Raw genomic sequence first — 15,793 nt, forward strand, 5'->3', positions numbered from 1 at the left:
CTCCCCGGACAGGAACTTTGGCCTCCGTCACCATAGGCCACACCGACACGTGAACGCTCTCTAGCCGAATTATTAGAGAATTAATAGAAGTGATTCCCTGTGAATAAGCCAAGAAGACCTTAAGAAGAAGAATAGCTGTAGCAGTTTCGAATTTCTGTGGAGGAGTCGTTTTGTCCTGTAAGCATGCCAACGTTTCCTGCATCGGCCGCAACGGTGAGCTCATGATAGAGAAAGAAATAAAGTAAAAATTTAAATCAAAAGTTTTCGGTTCAATCTATTTTAATTATTAGTTCAATATATGTATGGCCTCTAAACACTAACTGTATTTGTTTCACGTTAAGGTGGTTATACAATAAAGCCACAAATCGGCCATCTTGGAAACCACGCGTTTTTTCTACTGATTTTTCAAGAACACGAATTGAGAAAACCACAACGCCCATGAAGATGAAACATCCGTAGATCGTTTGATTACTTATGCTAAGCAATCGACTTTAATTTCAGCATTGTTTGAAAATTGTTACGCTAGATTCGAACTTTTGATAATCGGAGTAGAAAACCTTGTGGAGAATTTGAAACTCACCACATGGCTTGATTGTATAATCACTGTTGAGGAGAGTTGAAATTATTAGTGAATCTGGCAACACTGGCTGTACTACAGGCACATACATACATGCATACTAAAATATTAGTTTAAATTGCATTAGCTTAAGAGTTGTGATGTTGCTCTGGATCTTGGCTTAGAAACTAGTTTGTAAGTTGAATTATATAGGGGAACGGTTCGCCACTTCATCTCATAGCTCCTATTTCCATCCCATCAAAAACAAAGCAATGGAAAGGAATTAGGTTTGTTTATTATTTTTGTGATTTTTTTCAGCAGTGAGCACGCATGTTGACAGAAAGAAGCAACGAATTTGGTGCCGTATTTTTTTGTTTAGCGATGAGATGGATATATGTACAGTGAGATTGAGATCGGAACATTTCCCCTATACAGAAATATCAATTAATAATATAAAATAAATCTAGCTTTGAAGCTTTGCATAATGGACAATGCTGTCAAGGAGGTTTCATTCGAGCCAGAGGAAAATCATCGCAACAATCACCTTAATTGTTTAAAAGAAATCTTGTTCTCCGCCATTTTGTTCTGTATAGTCCGCCTTGCCACCAATTATAGGAAGAAATATCCGGGAGAATCGAGTTGGAAAACGACCCTGAGGTGAAACCGTGTTGAGGACCACTGCTCCTATGGTAATACCGTTATAGGGGTTCTCAACCGGTTTCCACAATGTTTCACTTAGTATCAAGCCGAAAATGGAAACGGAGCCTTCTTGATGTACGGAATAAACGTAGTGCCGATATCGCGTCTGATGATCACCTCCTCATCGGCGAAATACGCCTACGCATTGCGCAGGAGTAAAGAGTTGGACGAAGATTCAACACACGCCGACTGGAAGATGCCAGGGTTCTTATATCAGGGTTCACTCACTTCGACAGTAGATGGGATAGACTAGCGCGGGGGTGAAAAATTCATTTTCAGTGCAAAACATAAACAAACTCGGTGGCTGCCCCATATAAAAATCCAAGATGGCTGAACCATGTAATTGGCATACTGCTACACCTGTTTGTATTCACCTTGGAAGATGCCACGATGAAACGGTCCTTTGTTGAATAACTGGAGACGCGTGCTGCAGATATTCCGGAAGGTGGCAGCGTGGAAGACCAATGGACCGCCATCAAGAATGCCTTCATCGCCACCAGCGAGAACAATCTGGGCGAACTGCGCACCCAGAGAAAACAATGGATCACCGATGAGACCTGGAGGAAGATAGAGAAGTAAAGAGAAGCCAAAGCCGCGATAGAGCGATCAAAAACCAGAGGAGCCATAGTTTTAGTCTGTCAATGATACGCGGCTCTTGAGAAGGAAGTAAAACGCTCATGTCGACGGGACAAGCGAGCGCGAGAACATTCACCTCCTCTACGATATCTCACGACGCTTAAGCAGGACAAAGATGAATGCAACGATGCCTGTGAAAGACGCGAATGATTAGTTATTGACCGACCCAACTGACCAGCTGAAACGTTGGTTCGAGCACTTCGAACAACTTTTTCAAGTGCCCGCCAGGACATCACCACCTCGGCATGATCAGCCTAGGATCCGACATATAACACGCGTCAATACCGAAGCTCCATCACTGTTAGAGATTCAAACAGCCATCCAAAGCATGAAATCGAATAAAGCCCCACCCGAGCAGGAGAAATTGGCTCAATAATACCTAATACTGCTATTGATACCATACTCTGTTATGAACTAGCCCTGCATAAGAGGTAAAATACCAAAAAATAATACCAAAAATTTTTATGGAGAATACTTTAGCCATAACATACTCAGTTATTAAATTGAATTTCAATACCAAAAGCATAACCAATTATTATTCGTTTGGTATTGAAATACCTAAGTATGTTATGCCTCAAGTATTCTGCATATAAATTTTTGGTATTATTTTTTGGTATTTTACCTCTTATGCAAGGCTAGTTCATACCAATTTCTGTTATCGAGGTCGTCGCTCCTGCTCGGGCAGGGGTCGACCGCATATCAGCCGAGATGCTCAAAGCTGACCCCACGACATCCGCTCAACTACTGCATCGTTTATTTCGTAATATCTGGGACACCGCAGCTTTCCCGGTCGACTGGATGCAAGGTATCTTAGTGAAGGTGCCCAAAAAGGGTGACCTGACTGTATGCGATAACTGGCGAGGCATTATGTTGCTGTGTACCGTTCTCAAAGTTCTGTGCCAAATTATCCTAGTCCGGATTCAGGAGAAGATCGATGCGACTCTCCGGCGACAGCAAGCCGGATTCCGTGCCGGAAGATCCTGTGTGGACCATATTGTCACGCTCCGCATAATTCTGGAGCAGGCCAACGAATTCCAAGAGTCCCTTTACTTGGTATTCATTGACTACGAAAAAGCTTTCGACCGTCTCAATCACGAGAATATGTGGGGCGCCCTGAGACGCAAGGGAGTTCCTGAGAAAATCATCGGCCTCATCGAGGCACAGTACGAGGCCTTTTCGTGTAGAGTGCTGCACACCTATCCGGGTCGTAGCTGGTGTGAGGCAAGGATGTATTCTATCACCAACGTTATTGTTCCTCATCGTAATCGATGAGATTCTGGTAGATGCGATTGACCGTGAACCAAACCGCGGGCTGTTATGGCAGCCTATAACCATGGAGCACCTAAATGACTTCGAATTGGCGGATGATGTTGCACTCCTCGCGCAACGGCGCTCTGATATGCAGAGTAAGCTCAACGACCTTGCCGAGCGCTCCTCCTCGGCAGGCTTATTCATCAACGTCAACAAAACCAAATCGTTGGATGTAAACACGATGACTCTTTCCGGTTTCACAGTAGCCGGGCAACCAGTGGAGAATGTTGAAAGCTTCCAATATCTTGGTAGCCAAATGGCGTCAGACGGCGGTACCAAGATCGACATAGGCGCACGGATAAAGAAAGCAAGGGCTGCCTTTGCGAGTTTAAGAAATATCTGGAAAAACAGGCAGATAAGTGAACGCACCAAAATACGAATTTTCAACTCTAACGTGAAATCTGTGCTGTTATACGCTAGCGAAACATGGTGTGTATCAGTGGAGAACACTCAACGGCTGCAGGTGTTCATTAACAGATGCCTGCGGTATATAATTCGAGCCTGGTGTCCTCACAACTGGATCTCAAACAATGAGCTCCATCGTCGTTGTCACCAGAGGCCGATAGCAACAGAAATTCGGGATCGGAAGTGGGGCTGGGTCGGCCACACTCTACGTAGGGGCGGAAACGAAATCTGTAAACAAGCATTAGACTGGAACCCAGCGGGACATCGCAGCAGAGGCAGACCCAGAGGCTCATGGCGGCGAAGCCTCAATAAAGAAATAAAAGAAGTCGACCGAAATCTAACCTGGCAACAGGTTAAAGCGATAGCCGGACAACGCTCAGGATGGAGATCTTTCAAGTCGGCCCTTTGCACCACCGGAGGTGTACAGGATCCATAAGTAAGTAAGTAAGTGGTTAATATGATACAAAATTGCTTCCATCTTCAAAAATGTAACGATTTTCGAAAACATGTTCCACTGGCCAAAACTCCCCAGTGTAGGCAGGACGATATGCCCTTACCAACTGGACACAAGCGCAGCGAGCCTGCAGCAGTTGCTTCCAAATTGTATGGAAAATATTGAAATGTAATTCACACCTGCTTGAATGGACCTATGTTGTTTTTTTAATGTCAAGCGCATAAGGATTTGTAGCCTTTTTATTATGGGATTGATAAAATACTATTGAAGGGCTATTAAACGTCTTTGGTTGAGGTGGGGCGTATTGCCCAGGCACTTTTTTCACGACTTTTTAAATTAATTTTTCAAAAAGCTTTCTTACGTTTTATCTGTAATATTTTTATATGACTACTCACGGGCAATGCATTTGCGACTTCCTGGACTACCAAATAACATAAAGTTTGCATAAATTGCATTAAAAAGTAAAAAGTAATCAAAGAATTGCCTTAGGGGGGCATATTATATCGTCTTACCCTACAAAGTCAAAACTCAACAGAACTTCTCCAAATTTTGAATTTGAACCACCTAAGTATTCTATAAAATGAGAAAAATATAATTCCGACCGAAATACGAATTTCGATTTTTGAGGTTTTGGCTGCCTTCGAACCATTGTGCAATGACACGTTCCTAGCAGCAAGGGTGGCTTGGTTATGACTTAGAAGTAACTGTATACAGTTTCATTGTAAATACGCTGGAGAATTGCTCTGCGAATAGACGTCACGTTTCTTGGGTGGAAGTGGCTATTTCATTATTCAGGTGCATCGAGGACGGAAACCCAGACTCCTTTCGCTATATCTTGCTCGTATTGGAAAAAACATCTTTGATTGGCTCGCTTGTACTCGTAATTGAGCCTGACGCAATGATTTCTAAGCGATACTGTACGGTCCCTTGTAAACTTACGCAGGGCAGCTCGTTTAGTTGATTTCAGTTTGCGTAATGAAGTCGTTTGCCAGAGACATCTCTCACAGTCTTTGGAACATGTCGATCAACAACGTAATAAAATATTTGAGAAAATTCGCGTCGCAGTTTCGACGTCCTCTTGTTCCAAAATACTCTCCCAATCTAATGAAGACAATAACTCATCGATACTTCGATTATCGGCTCTTGAGAAATTGTATGAAACAGTTACTTCTGAAGCATTGAAATCATGCGCCGCATTATGAGCGATCGTCACAAGCAATGGAGGGTGATGAGCAACCGATTTTACCAGAGGAGCAGGAGCCTGAACTACGGACGGAGCACGATCTTGAGGTTCAAAATACGGTTGTTTTCATTGACGACAGAATTCATTTGTAATGAAGTGGCGGAACAGTAGCTGTTGAGTAGAGTCTCCGCACCAGCGTGGAAAGTGCTATGTTCAGTGTCCGGAAATAAAAAACCGGTGGGTAAAGATTTCCAAGCGATTTGCGAGTCCCCTAGCACGATAATTTCGTCGATTGTGCTGGCCGTTTTGATTATTGAAAAAAATGATTGACAATAAGCATTAACATACTCAACGTCCCGGGTTTGATCAGGAGGAATATACAGCGCCCACAGAAAAATATTACGGTCACCAAGCTGGATAATAATAATATTTTGAACTTTCGTAGATAATTCTTAAGAAAACTGGAGTTTTTCGATATATTTTGCTATTTCTCACCCTCTTTATTATCAAAATTTTAATGGGACAGAAGAAGAAATTAATATTTGTTCCGGCCCTACCCATCTTTAAAACGGATCGACTTTGTAAGTTCATGTAGGCTTATTTTCATACTTTTTACCCCTCGACAACAAAACCGTTATGATCGTATTATCTTTTCCAACACTTCGTACCGACTACATTGACAAATATCTATATTTCACGTCCTTATGTCCTTACGTACATAACTGTCCCAATTTTGCCACATGTTCTGTCTATGTGAGACAGTTTTGTCTTTATTATAGACAATATGACAGCTAATCTTCGATGTCGCCACATGTTTTTGCACATTATCCTTGTAGGCAATTATCAAATGAGTTTCTACCTCAATCGCGTGCCTATCGTACCTGATCGTTCATCCAGTGTTACTAACAGGTAACGACTAAAGTAGCAAACATCTCCTATTCCTACTTAACGGGCTTAACCAGACTCATTAGCAACAGTCACGATCAAACATCATGGAGCAGCACAGTTCGGTCTTTGAACGATCATCTCTTCATCGAAGGCCAATTCGACTGAAAAAACATCAACCAGGACCACCATTCGTGCCATTGAACCACCTATTAGCATCCTTTCGTCGAAAAAGCAGCGGCAGAACCTTGAAAAAGCAATCAGAGATCCTATCGACGAGTTTAAACGAAAGCTTAACTACAACCCTATCAACGATAAGTGACGATGATGAATCGCTAACATCGTCGATGCCTTCTCATCTACTACGACAGCGCACACTGACACTGCGGAAAATCCTTCGAAATGGATCCATCCGGGTATGGTCTTCGGGAAAGTTGAAAAATCGTGTTACGAAAATCGTCTATCGAGTTTTAAATTTAAAAACAGTGAAGAAAGTGTCGTACATGCAAATTGGTTTTTAAGTTAGTTTAGTTTACTCATAAGTACTTATTTTAATCTTAATATGCGATTAGCAACCACCAATAAAAGGATTTCGAATATGCTTTCGGACGTAACTAGCCCTCAGTTTTCATTCGACGTTTCGTCTCTGTATTATGATCATCGCACTTTAAATAATTAAATTACGCTAGCAATATATCTTATGAAACCCCTAAAGAAAAATAAATATAAAAACCCACTTACTTGGGAACTTTGATGCTAAGATACATTTTTCCCTGGATCGTCTGCTTGACGGGATTGATCTTCTTCAGTATGGCCGTCATCGTTTCCACAAGCTTCTCGCTCGAGACACCCGTTTTCTTGTTCTTGAACTTGGTCAGTAGTTCGGTGGTGGTCATTGGTTTGCGCATTAGGTAGCGCCGAACCGCTTCTTCTGTAATGCCGTAATCGCTGAAAGATGAAGAATTGAAAATAAACCTCAAATTGTATTTAGATGATGTTATGGGCGGGAATTATTGGAATTGCCATTAAAAACCTATTCAACCCGTATATCAAAGTGTTAGATAATACTATCCATTAAAATACTCACTCTTTACTGTTGCTAACAAGCCCCGTGAAGGTTGGTGGCAGCGCCGGGGCGGAGTCCATTTTAGCCTTCTTGGCCGGCGTTGACAGAGGACTGTTGCTATTGTCCGATCCAGTGAAATCAGCCATCGGCATGTTGGAACCAGCCATTTTCCGCTTATGGCCCTCCAACTGTGACATGCTGGGCGATGCCGAACGTGAATTATTGGCACTGGACAGGTTTGAGCCCACTCCTTCTTTGTCCTTCTTGCGTTTCTTCTTGTGCTTCGAGTTACTATTATCTCCGTCCGAATCGGAACTGTCCGAGCTCGATCCGCTCGATGATTCCTTTTTATCGGCTTCTACCTTCTTCTTTTTCTTCTTATCTTTCTTCTTCTTCTTTGATTCCTTGGAATCCTTCTCCTTCGTTTCCTTTTCTTTGTCTTTAGTTTTACCATTCTTCTCTTCGTCTTTTTTGTTCTCGTCTTCATCAGATTTCTTCTCTTCATCATCGGAATCTTCGTCCGATGTGAGCAATTTTCGCAGAGCATCTTCCTCCGCCACCGACTGGAGTTCTTTGTTTGCCTTTGCTTCCGGTTCCGATTCACTCTCAGACGAATCCGAAATGTAATCCAGTTCGCGTCCTTCCTCGTCACCATCATCTGACTCCTCAAATGCTTCCTCGTCTAAATCCCGTTTCTTCTTTTTCTTGTCGGCCAATGCTTTTTTGTTCTTAGCCTTTTTATCTGCCTCGTCGTCGCTATCCTTTTCCTTAGGCTTCCCTTCGCCATCATCATCGTCTGATGAACTCATCTCATCCGAGTCGATCCACTCGTCCATATCGCTAATCTTCAAATCCTTAGCCTTCCCAACTCCACCCTTTTTTCCCTTGGTTTCCTCTAAGTCTTCCGGAACGTCATCATCCTTCTTCATACGCTTCTTCAACATCAAGGAGAAATAATTGATCGTCCTCTTCCTACGGCCAAATTCCAACTCTGCTTCCTCCGCTGACAGAGCTTTGTACCGCTGAATCGGTTGGAAGTTATACCACTCGTTTAATGGATACGCCTCGATGGCTCCATCTGGCGCGTGCGTGAACACATAAAACGATGCATTCTCACCAACTCCTCCCTCCCTAATCCCCCGGAATTTCTTTCCATCCTTTTTGCCACCAGCCTTCAGAATCCAAGGCTGTGCATCCGGTCTATACTTCTTTGCAATAATGCCATACCGTTTACGGCGAGCTTCCTCTCTTAAATCACGATTGAATTCTGATCCTGCGCCGAACTTGGGCATGTCCTCGTCCAAACCCTTAAACTCCTTTAAATTATTTTCTCGCTCCATTTTGACCGTACGCCACTGCGTAAAGTCCACATTCAGCGTCGCGTTGTAGCGCATAACATGATACTTCTTTTTGAGGTTTTTTGGAACCCGAATTGTGAATTCCTGTACCGATACCGGCGGACCACCGGTTCCCGAACCTCCACTTCCGGATGGGTGGCTCTGAAAGTTGAAAGTTTGCGTGAAACATTGCAACGCAAAAATACACCATTACTTACCGATGACCCACTCATTGCAATTTCTAGACAGTATTAACCACTTTTCAAATATTGTCTTCGTATTTTATCACTATAAAATCACCGAAAACTACAAACTTTTCACCTGTTAAACCAAAATAGCAATGGAGGCGATTCTCTATCGAAATGCGCTACCAGAACTGTTGCTGCTGCGTTGCACTAATGCACTCCCTCCCAGCTCAGCTGGTTGCTTTGCTTCATACCGACGCGACTGATGGCAACGAACAGGAGATAAAAGCGGAATCGAATGACACTTATAACATAACAACATGAAATCAATAATAGGGCTCTAAAAACATCGCAAACAAACCAGTACCAAATTTTCAAAATGACTTATTGTACGTGGATTTCCCTATTGGACCCGACCGTTCGAAATAGTCGCTCCTTGAACGGTCGTTGAAATCGCCGTTTTCACCTTCACACCCATCTTCATAGTAAAATCTGTCAAAACTGACAAGTCTGCCACGTGTTTTTCGCTGTTTTCCTCGGACTTCTCTTTCTTTTTCGATGTTTTGACATCTGTTTTGATAGACAAGGAGCAAAAAAACAAGGTAATCTACCAAACATTTATTGAGTTTGGTAAACCTTGCTGGAGAAGGGGACGTTTGAAATAGGCAAGTGAACCGACCTTCGAATCCATTGGTTAAGTAAATCCACAATATTTGATTTTGTAAACAAAGATTCAAACGTTGATTTGCCGAATTTGAAAGCACTCCCCACGCAAACCAAAACCAACACCATCATCAGGTAGCCGAAGCCTTCACACATTGATGGTGTTCAGTGAAGTATAGACGAATCCAAGTAAAAATAAGGAGAAGGCACACGACGGTGTTCCTAAACTGCCAAAAATATCTGTATAAGATATATGCACAGACAAACAGACATAACACTTGTGAAGTTTTCATCGTTCACTGATTTACTGGTCAGTTCAAATAATCATTAGTTGGCCAATCGATCACTCGTGGCGCGCACATCGGGTTTGCTCGAGTTTGACGTTTACACAGTACTGCCATCTGGTTTGCGATTTGTTCAACTGCGTGAAAACAACAGATGTCGTTAGTGTTTGCACGACGATGATTTTGATGAGTGAATCCCAAGTAACCGTAAGCATTAGTTTTAGGCTTTAAATCAGCATCAATGATGCTTCAAAGCATTATAACAGCCCTGCAAATGTTTCGAAGCTCTTATTCAACATTATATCAGCATCGTTAATGCTGCAAGATAAAATGTTTATTAACATTAAATTAGCATTACATTAGCATTAAAATCGTAATAAAAGCAGTGTTTAATGCAGTCGAAAATTTTGACAGAACAATCAGTTGGAACTTCTGTATGTAGTAGTGAGACTTTTCTCGGATGAATGCATCACAACCACTACTTCAATTTCTACCGGCAAATAAAAGATAATGGTTTAAGTATACCTTTCGGCAGCAAGACATGAAATCGCATCCGTGGCCGAAAGAGCAAAAGGAGGACTACTTCGTGGAACCTGTGCAATGCTTCCAGGTTCGAGACCCATAGGTAGAACATTCTATGAAAAAATTACAAAACAAACAAAACAATATCATCAGCATAACTTTCTAAATAATATAAATAACTGGAATCACTAAATAATGGTAAATTAGATTTTTTTTGTTTTCCCGAATTTTCTAATCCGTATCATTTGTCGTGATTCGTCAGTTGTTTATTAAATATAGACAGCTGATCAGCTGCCCGCAAAAGCTCTTCGAAAGCGCCCGAGAAATTCGCCCGAAAAAAACGGGCGAAGAAAATCTGACGTTTCTCTTTCAGCCCTATATAAGCATCACTAATGCAACAATTGAGCTTTCATCTATGCATTACAATAGCATGCTAATTCGCCTTTTCCGGCATTATATCAGCATTGTATCTGCACTGAAAGCTGATAAGCATTAAACGGGCAGCATTACGTGCAGTTATAAAGCTGAATTAAAGCAGCGTTTTAATGCTTATGGTTACTTGGGATGTTCAATGTGTTATGTCTGTTTGTCTGTGATATATGTGTCGCCGTTATAAATTTTTGCAATAGCTTCACCCTAATACCACAGACAAACAGACGTAACACTAGAGAAATTACCATCGACCATGGCTTCAACGATCAATTTGAATTTGATTGATTACGCCTTTCACAACTAGAGGCGCTAGCGTCGTAATCCTTCGAGTTTGATATTTCACTCTAGCGCCTTCTGGTGACAATGTCATACGAAACATTGTTTCGTGTAACATGCTCGCAAGGTGGTGGCAGAGGAGTTGAGCGATGGATTTTTCAGCAAAATGTTCAAGCTGTTACGTCTGTTTGTCTGTGCTAATACTATCGATATAGAACCACACATTAATTAAATAATTGCTAATTCGAGACCACACATAAAGTTTATATGGATATATATTGTATTAGTAGTTCGCGTGGAGAATGGTCATGTGTGCGCTGATATACATCATAAGTTTTGGATTTTTGCCAATGAATATGTGTGGATTTTTAGTAGTGTATCACAGTATAGTTTAGTAGTGTATCACACTCAGGAAATTCGATTATGGAAAATACATGTATTTTGAAATATGCGTATCATGCTTCGGCAGGGACTATGTCCAAGGGCTTGACGATCCCTCCCCATGGCATCTGCGAGTTGTGGTGCCTGCCTGTGGAGGATGTGGAGGGGTTTGATAGTAGGCTCCGCCAAAGCGACCGTGTGCCGCTCAAAGCGCACAAGCCCAAATCCTGGTGTTAGGTGGGACACTAAACAGCCCTGACACGACGGCGCAGGCACAATAAGCCGCCTGGAAAACCAATCATTACGAACAATATAAGAGATAATGCGACTCGATATAATCGGCAAAGACCTAGGCGACGAATAAAGGATAACGATTGGAAGCTTGGAACATGGAACTGCAAGTCGCTAGGTTTCGCAGGTTGCGACAGAATAATCTACGATGAATTACATCCCCGCAACTTCGACGTCGTGGCGCTGAAGGAGATTTGCTGGACAGGACAGAAAGTGTGGAAAAGCGGGCATCGAGCGGCTACCTTCTACCAAAGCTGTGGCACCACCAACGAGCTGGGAATTGCCTTCGTAGTGCTGGGTAAGATGCGCCATCGTGTGATTGGGTGGCAGCCAATCAACGCAAGGATGTGTAAGCTGAGGATTGAAGACCGTTTCTCCAACTATAGCATCATCAACGTGTACTGCCCACACGAAAGGAGATCCGACGACGAGAAAGAAGCGTTCTACGCACAGCCGAAGCAGACATACGGTGGATGCCCACTGCGGGACGTCAAAATCGTCATCGGTTACATGAACGCACAAGTAGGAAGGGAGGAAATGTATAGACCGGTCATCGGACCGGATAGTCTGCACACCGTATCGAATGACAACGGCCAACGATGCATAAACTTTGCAGCCTCCTCGGGAATGGTAGTCCAAAGCACCTTCTTTCCCCGCAAAAGTATCCACAAGGCCACATGGAGATCACCTAACCAAGAAACGGAAAACCAAATCGACCACGTTCTAATCGACGGTAAATTCTTCTCCGACATCACGAACGTCCGCACTTAACGCAGTGCGAATATTGTATCCGACCACTACCTCGTTGCAGTCAGGGTTGCCACATATACAGATTATTCTGTATTTTACAGATTTTTGGAATAGAGGGATGACCAGGGGGGAAGACACTTTAATCATTTCTCGAATCACTGAAAAGATTTAAAAAAAAATCAAAAAGATTCAGAATGATTCGGCGGGATGAAACTTTTTTATCAATTTATGTCTCGCCTTGATGTTTTTTTTTCAGTGCGGCGAGATTTTGTAAAAACAAAACAAACAAAACCAAGCTGCTGCTCTCGGCGCAGCCCGGAAGTCTCGATTCTTCTGAAGGCGTTCTCAAATCCGTCGGTGTTCTGGCAGATTCCGTGATATTTTGCAGATCCGGTGATTCGTATGGTGCCTATAGACATCTAGAGCTCTTGCATGAGGGGAGCTTATCAGCGCGGCTGGCAAAACCGAAAGTGCTCATGATAAGTGTTGGTGGAAATAGATTAAATTTTAATCAATGTTTCATATCGATCTCTTTTTTTTTCTAGAATCGATTTCAACGATCTTTCGCGATTAATGACCATCCTGAAAGTGGATACCGCCCTAAGCAAAGAATGCCACGTATGGATTTCCTTGCCTTGCTAGTCAGCAAGTAGCGGTCAATAGTGATCAAATGGCATGGTCAACAGCTATCCGTTGGATAACCTGGTCAGAGTGACGAAACACCGGTCGAACCAGATTAAAACGGGGTCTGCTACAGTGTCTTGCGTCCCATCACGAAACATGAATGTGTATGTGTCTTTATGAGTCTAACTCGATGATACTTTCGGACCTAGCAGCCTTCGGCATGCTCTGTCTTTGTAGTTTAGTATCTTTGTCTAGCAATAGGCGAAGGAAGCCCCTAAGGGATTCCGTATATAATATACTCTTTCCCAACGGGAATTCTTCAGCGAATTACAATAGAATTCAAATAAGATCCTCAAAAAATCTTTAAGTGATCCTCTGGTGTGTCCCAATGAAATCCAGCAATTTCCTATATATAAACCCATAGCTATGGAAATGTGAAATGTGGAAATGGAAATGTGAAATCCCCCATCGTTTCCCAATTGATTCCAACAAATCCCAATGTAATCTTTCAGGTAAAGCTGATAAAGTCGTCCAGTATCCAGGAGACCAGGAATTCCCAATGTAATTTTCCAGCGATTGTCAATGAAATCCTTCAGCTTTCCCCAATATAATCTTTCAGTGTTTCGGAACCCTCCAGAGTTTCTCAATGAAATCATGCAGCAATGAATTGCCTGCTTTGATGGTAGTTAGGGTCTGTTCACAAATTACGTAACGCTTTTGGGGGGAGGGGGGAGGTCCAACTTGTGTTATACTTTGTTACACTAAAAGGTGGGGGAGGGGGTGGGTACTACCAAATGTTACGCATAACGCAAAAAAAATATATTTTAAAGAAAAAAATATTTGAAGCTCTACCGTGATCGTTTTAGTCATTACCAAAATCAAGCACATAGCGGGACAATTATGCGTAAAAACACCAAGCGAATATTGTATTTCTCGACGGAATTGTCCCGCTAAACTAATATTTGAATTCTATTATCGTTTTTACTAGCTGCATTCTTGATATCCTTGGTTTTAGTCATATGTCGTTCCTATTCTAACAGTGTTCAATAAATACCAAAACCCACATGCTTCAGAGAAAGAAAAAAAATTGTTTTAAAATTTTCTCAGTTACGCGTTATATGGGGGAGGGAGGGGGTACCAAAAATGTTACTTTTTGTTACGAGGGGGAGGGAGGGGGTCAAAAACTCGGATTTTTGCGTTACGTAATTTGTGAACAGACCCTTACAGGGGCACACAAGGAGTTAACTTTCTGAAATCAGTATGGCGAAAGGCATGGCTCGATTTCTCGAAATTAGGCACCTTCATCGTAAAACTATTTGGTAGGGGTAGTAGCGGATACCTTCCCACATAACTGGTACCAAATAGTTTTTCATTAAAAGTTCCTAGTTTCGAGAAAACCCGCCTTAGATGCCTTTCGCCATACACATTTCTGGCGGTTAACTCCACGCTGCTGTTTGCGCATATACGATAGCGCCTGTTGCTGGTAGTGGCGGGTAGCAAACCAGCCACTGCATTTAATTCATTCAAAATGGAATCCTTCAGCGTTTCCCAATAGAATCATTCGGCGTTTCTCAATATAATCGTTCCGTTTCCCCCTGAGTTTTCCAATGGAATCATCCAGCAATTGCTAAAAGAATCCTCCAGCGTTTCCCAATGGAATCCTCCAGCGTTTCGTAATGGAATCATGCAGCATTTCCAAATGGGATCCTCCAGTGTCCCCCAATAGAATCCTACAGTGTATCTTCAATGGAATCCTCCAGCGTTCCCCAATATAATTATTCAGCGTTCCTTAATAGAATCCTCCCGTTTCTCCAACAGATTCCTCCAGAGTTTTGCAAAGGAATCATCCAGCGTTTCCTAATGGAATTATCCAATGATTGCCAGAGAAATCCTTCAGCGACTTCCAATGGGATCAATCATGCAACAATTCCAAATGGAATCCTTCAGCGTTTGCCAATGTAATAATTTTTTATTTATGACTAGTCGAACCTGCCCGATCTCGCTCGGGTTTTTTATCGGTCCAACTGTCAATCGTTTGGTTGGTCGTCGCGTTCTAGATCGATTTAATTTTTTTCTCAATGATTTTCTTTAAAATTTGTGAAAACAATGCATTTTGACAATTTTTCAGCTTTTTCCGTTCAATTTTCCAGCTTTTTATATATACAAATTCAGCGGAGCCTAGACGAATCGATTAGTAAGGAAATTTTGCAAATCGGTCAATCCGTTTGCGAGTTATATTGCCTCAAAAGAAATAAAAACTCATTTTTATATAGAGAAGAAGAAGATGTACGCCAACAGATTGTTTCGAAATCTGCAGCAATACCAAATCGAATCCTCTAGCGTTCCGCAATAGAATTCACCTGTGTTTCTCCAATGGAATCCTCAGAGTTTTCAATGGAATCATTCAGCGTTTCCCAATTCTATTATTCAGCGATTGTCAAAAGAATCCTCCAGTGTTTCCCAATGGAACCATGCAGCTATTCCAAATGAAATCCTCCAGCGTTTCTTAATGGAATCATCCGGCGTTTCTCAATTGATCTTGCTGACATCTAATCATCTGTTTCATTCAAACACATTGACGAGATAGGTTCCCATCCCATCTATGCACTTGAAAGAGAGAGATGATTAGACGTCAGCAAACTCTATAGAATTTTTCCGTCACCCAATAGAATCCTCCTGAGTTTCTTAATGGAATCATATAGCCACATATAGCATTTCTGAATGGAATTATCCAGCGATTTCAAAAAGAATCCTCCAGCGTTTCCCAATTCGATGGAATCATTCAGCGTTTCCCAATTGTATTATTCAGCGATTGTCAAAAGAATCCTCCAGTGTTTCCCAATGGAACCATGC

At 42.1% G+C, this 15,793-nt stretch overlaps 1 protein-coding gene across 4 annotated transcripts in view; it reads right to left on the reverse strand.

The window, feature by feature from the left end:
• The window catches only part of LOC134226667 (general transcription factor IIF subunit 1), a 95,207-nt gene that overhangs the window by 46,263 nt on the left and 33,151 nt on the right, over positions 1-15,793 (reverse strand). For 3 of the 4 annotated variants that reach the window (XM_062707586.1, XM_062707584.1, XM_062707583.1), the window contains exons 1-3: positions 8,751-8,995; positions 7,217-8,694; positions 6,871-7,077 (exon numbers count right to left, since the gene is read on the reverse strand). In XM_062707586.1, coding sequence (XP_062563570.1) covers positions 6,871-7,077; positions 7,217-8,694; positions 8,751-8,765 — 1,700 coding nt within the window. In that variant the 5' untranslated portion in view covers positions 8,766-8,995. Of the gene's footprint in view, positions 1-6,870; positions 7,078-7,216; positions 8,695-8,750; positions 8,996-15,793 lie in introns of those variants that run through there. The other variant, XM_062707585.1, reaches the window with a different exon arrangement.

This window comes from Armigeres subalbatus, chromosome 3 (assembly GCF_024139115.2).
Source record: "Armigeres subalbatus isolate Guangzhou_Male chromosome 3, GZ_Asu_2, whole genome shotgun sequence".
NCBI classification, from domain to species: Eukaryota; Metazoa; Arthropoda; class Insecta; order Diptera; family Culicidae; genus Armigeres; species Armigeres subalbatus.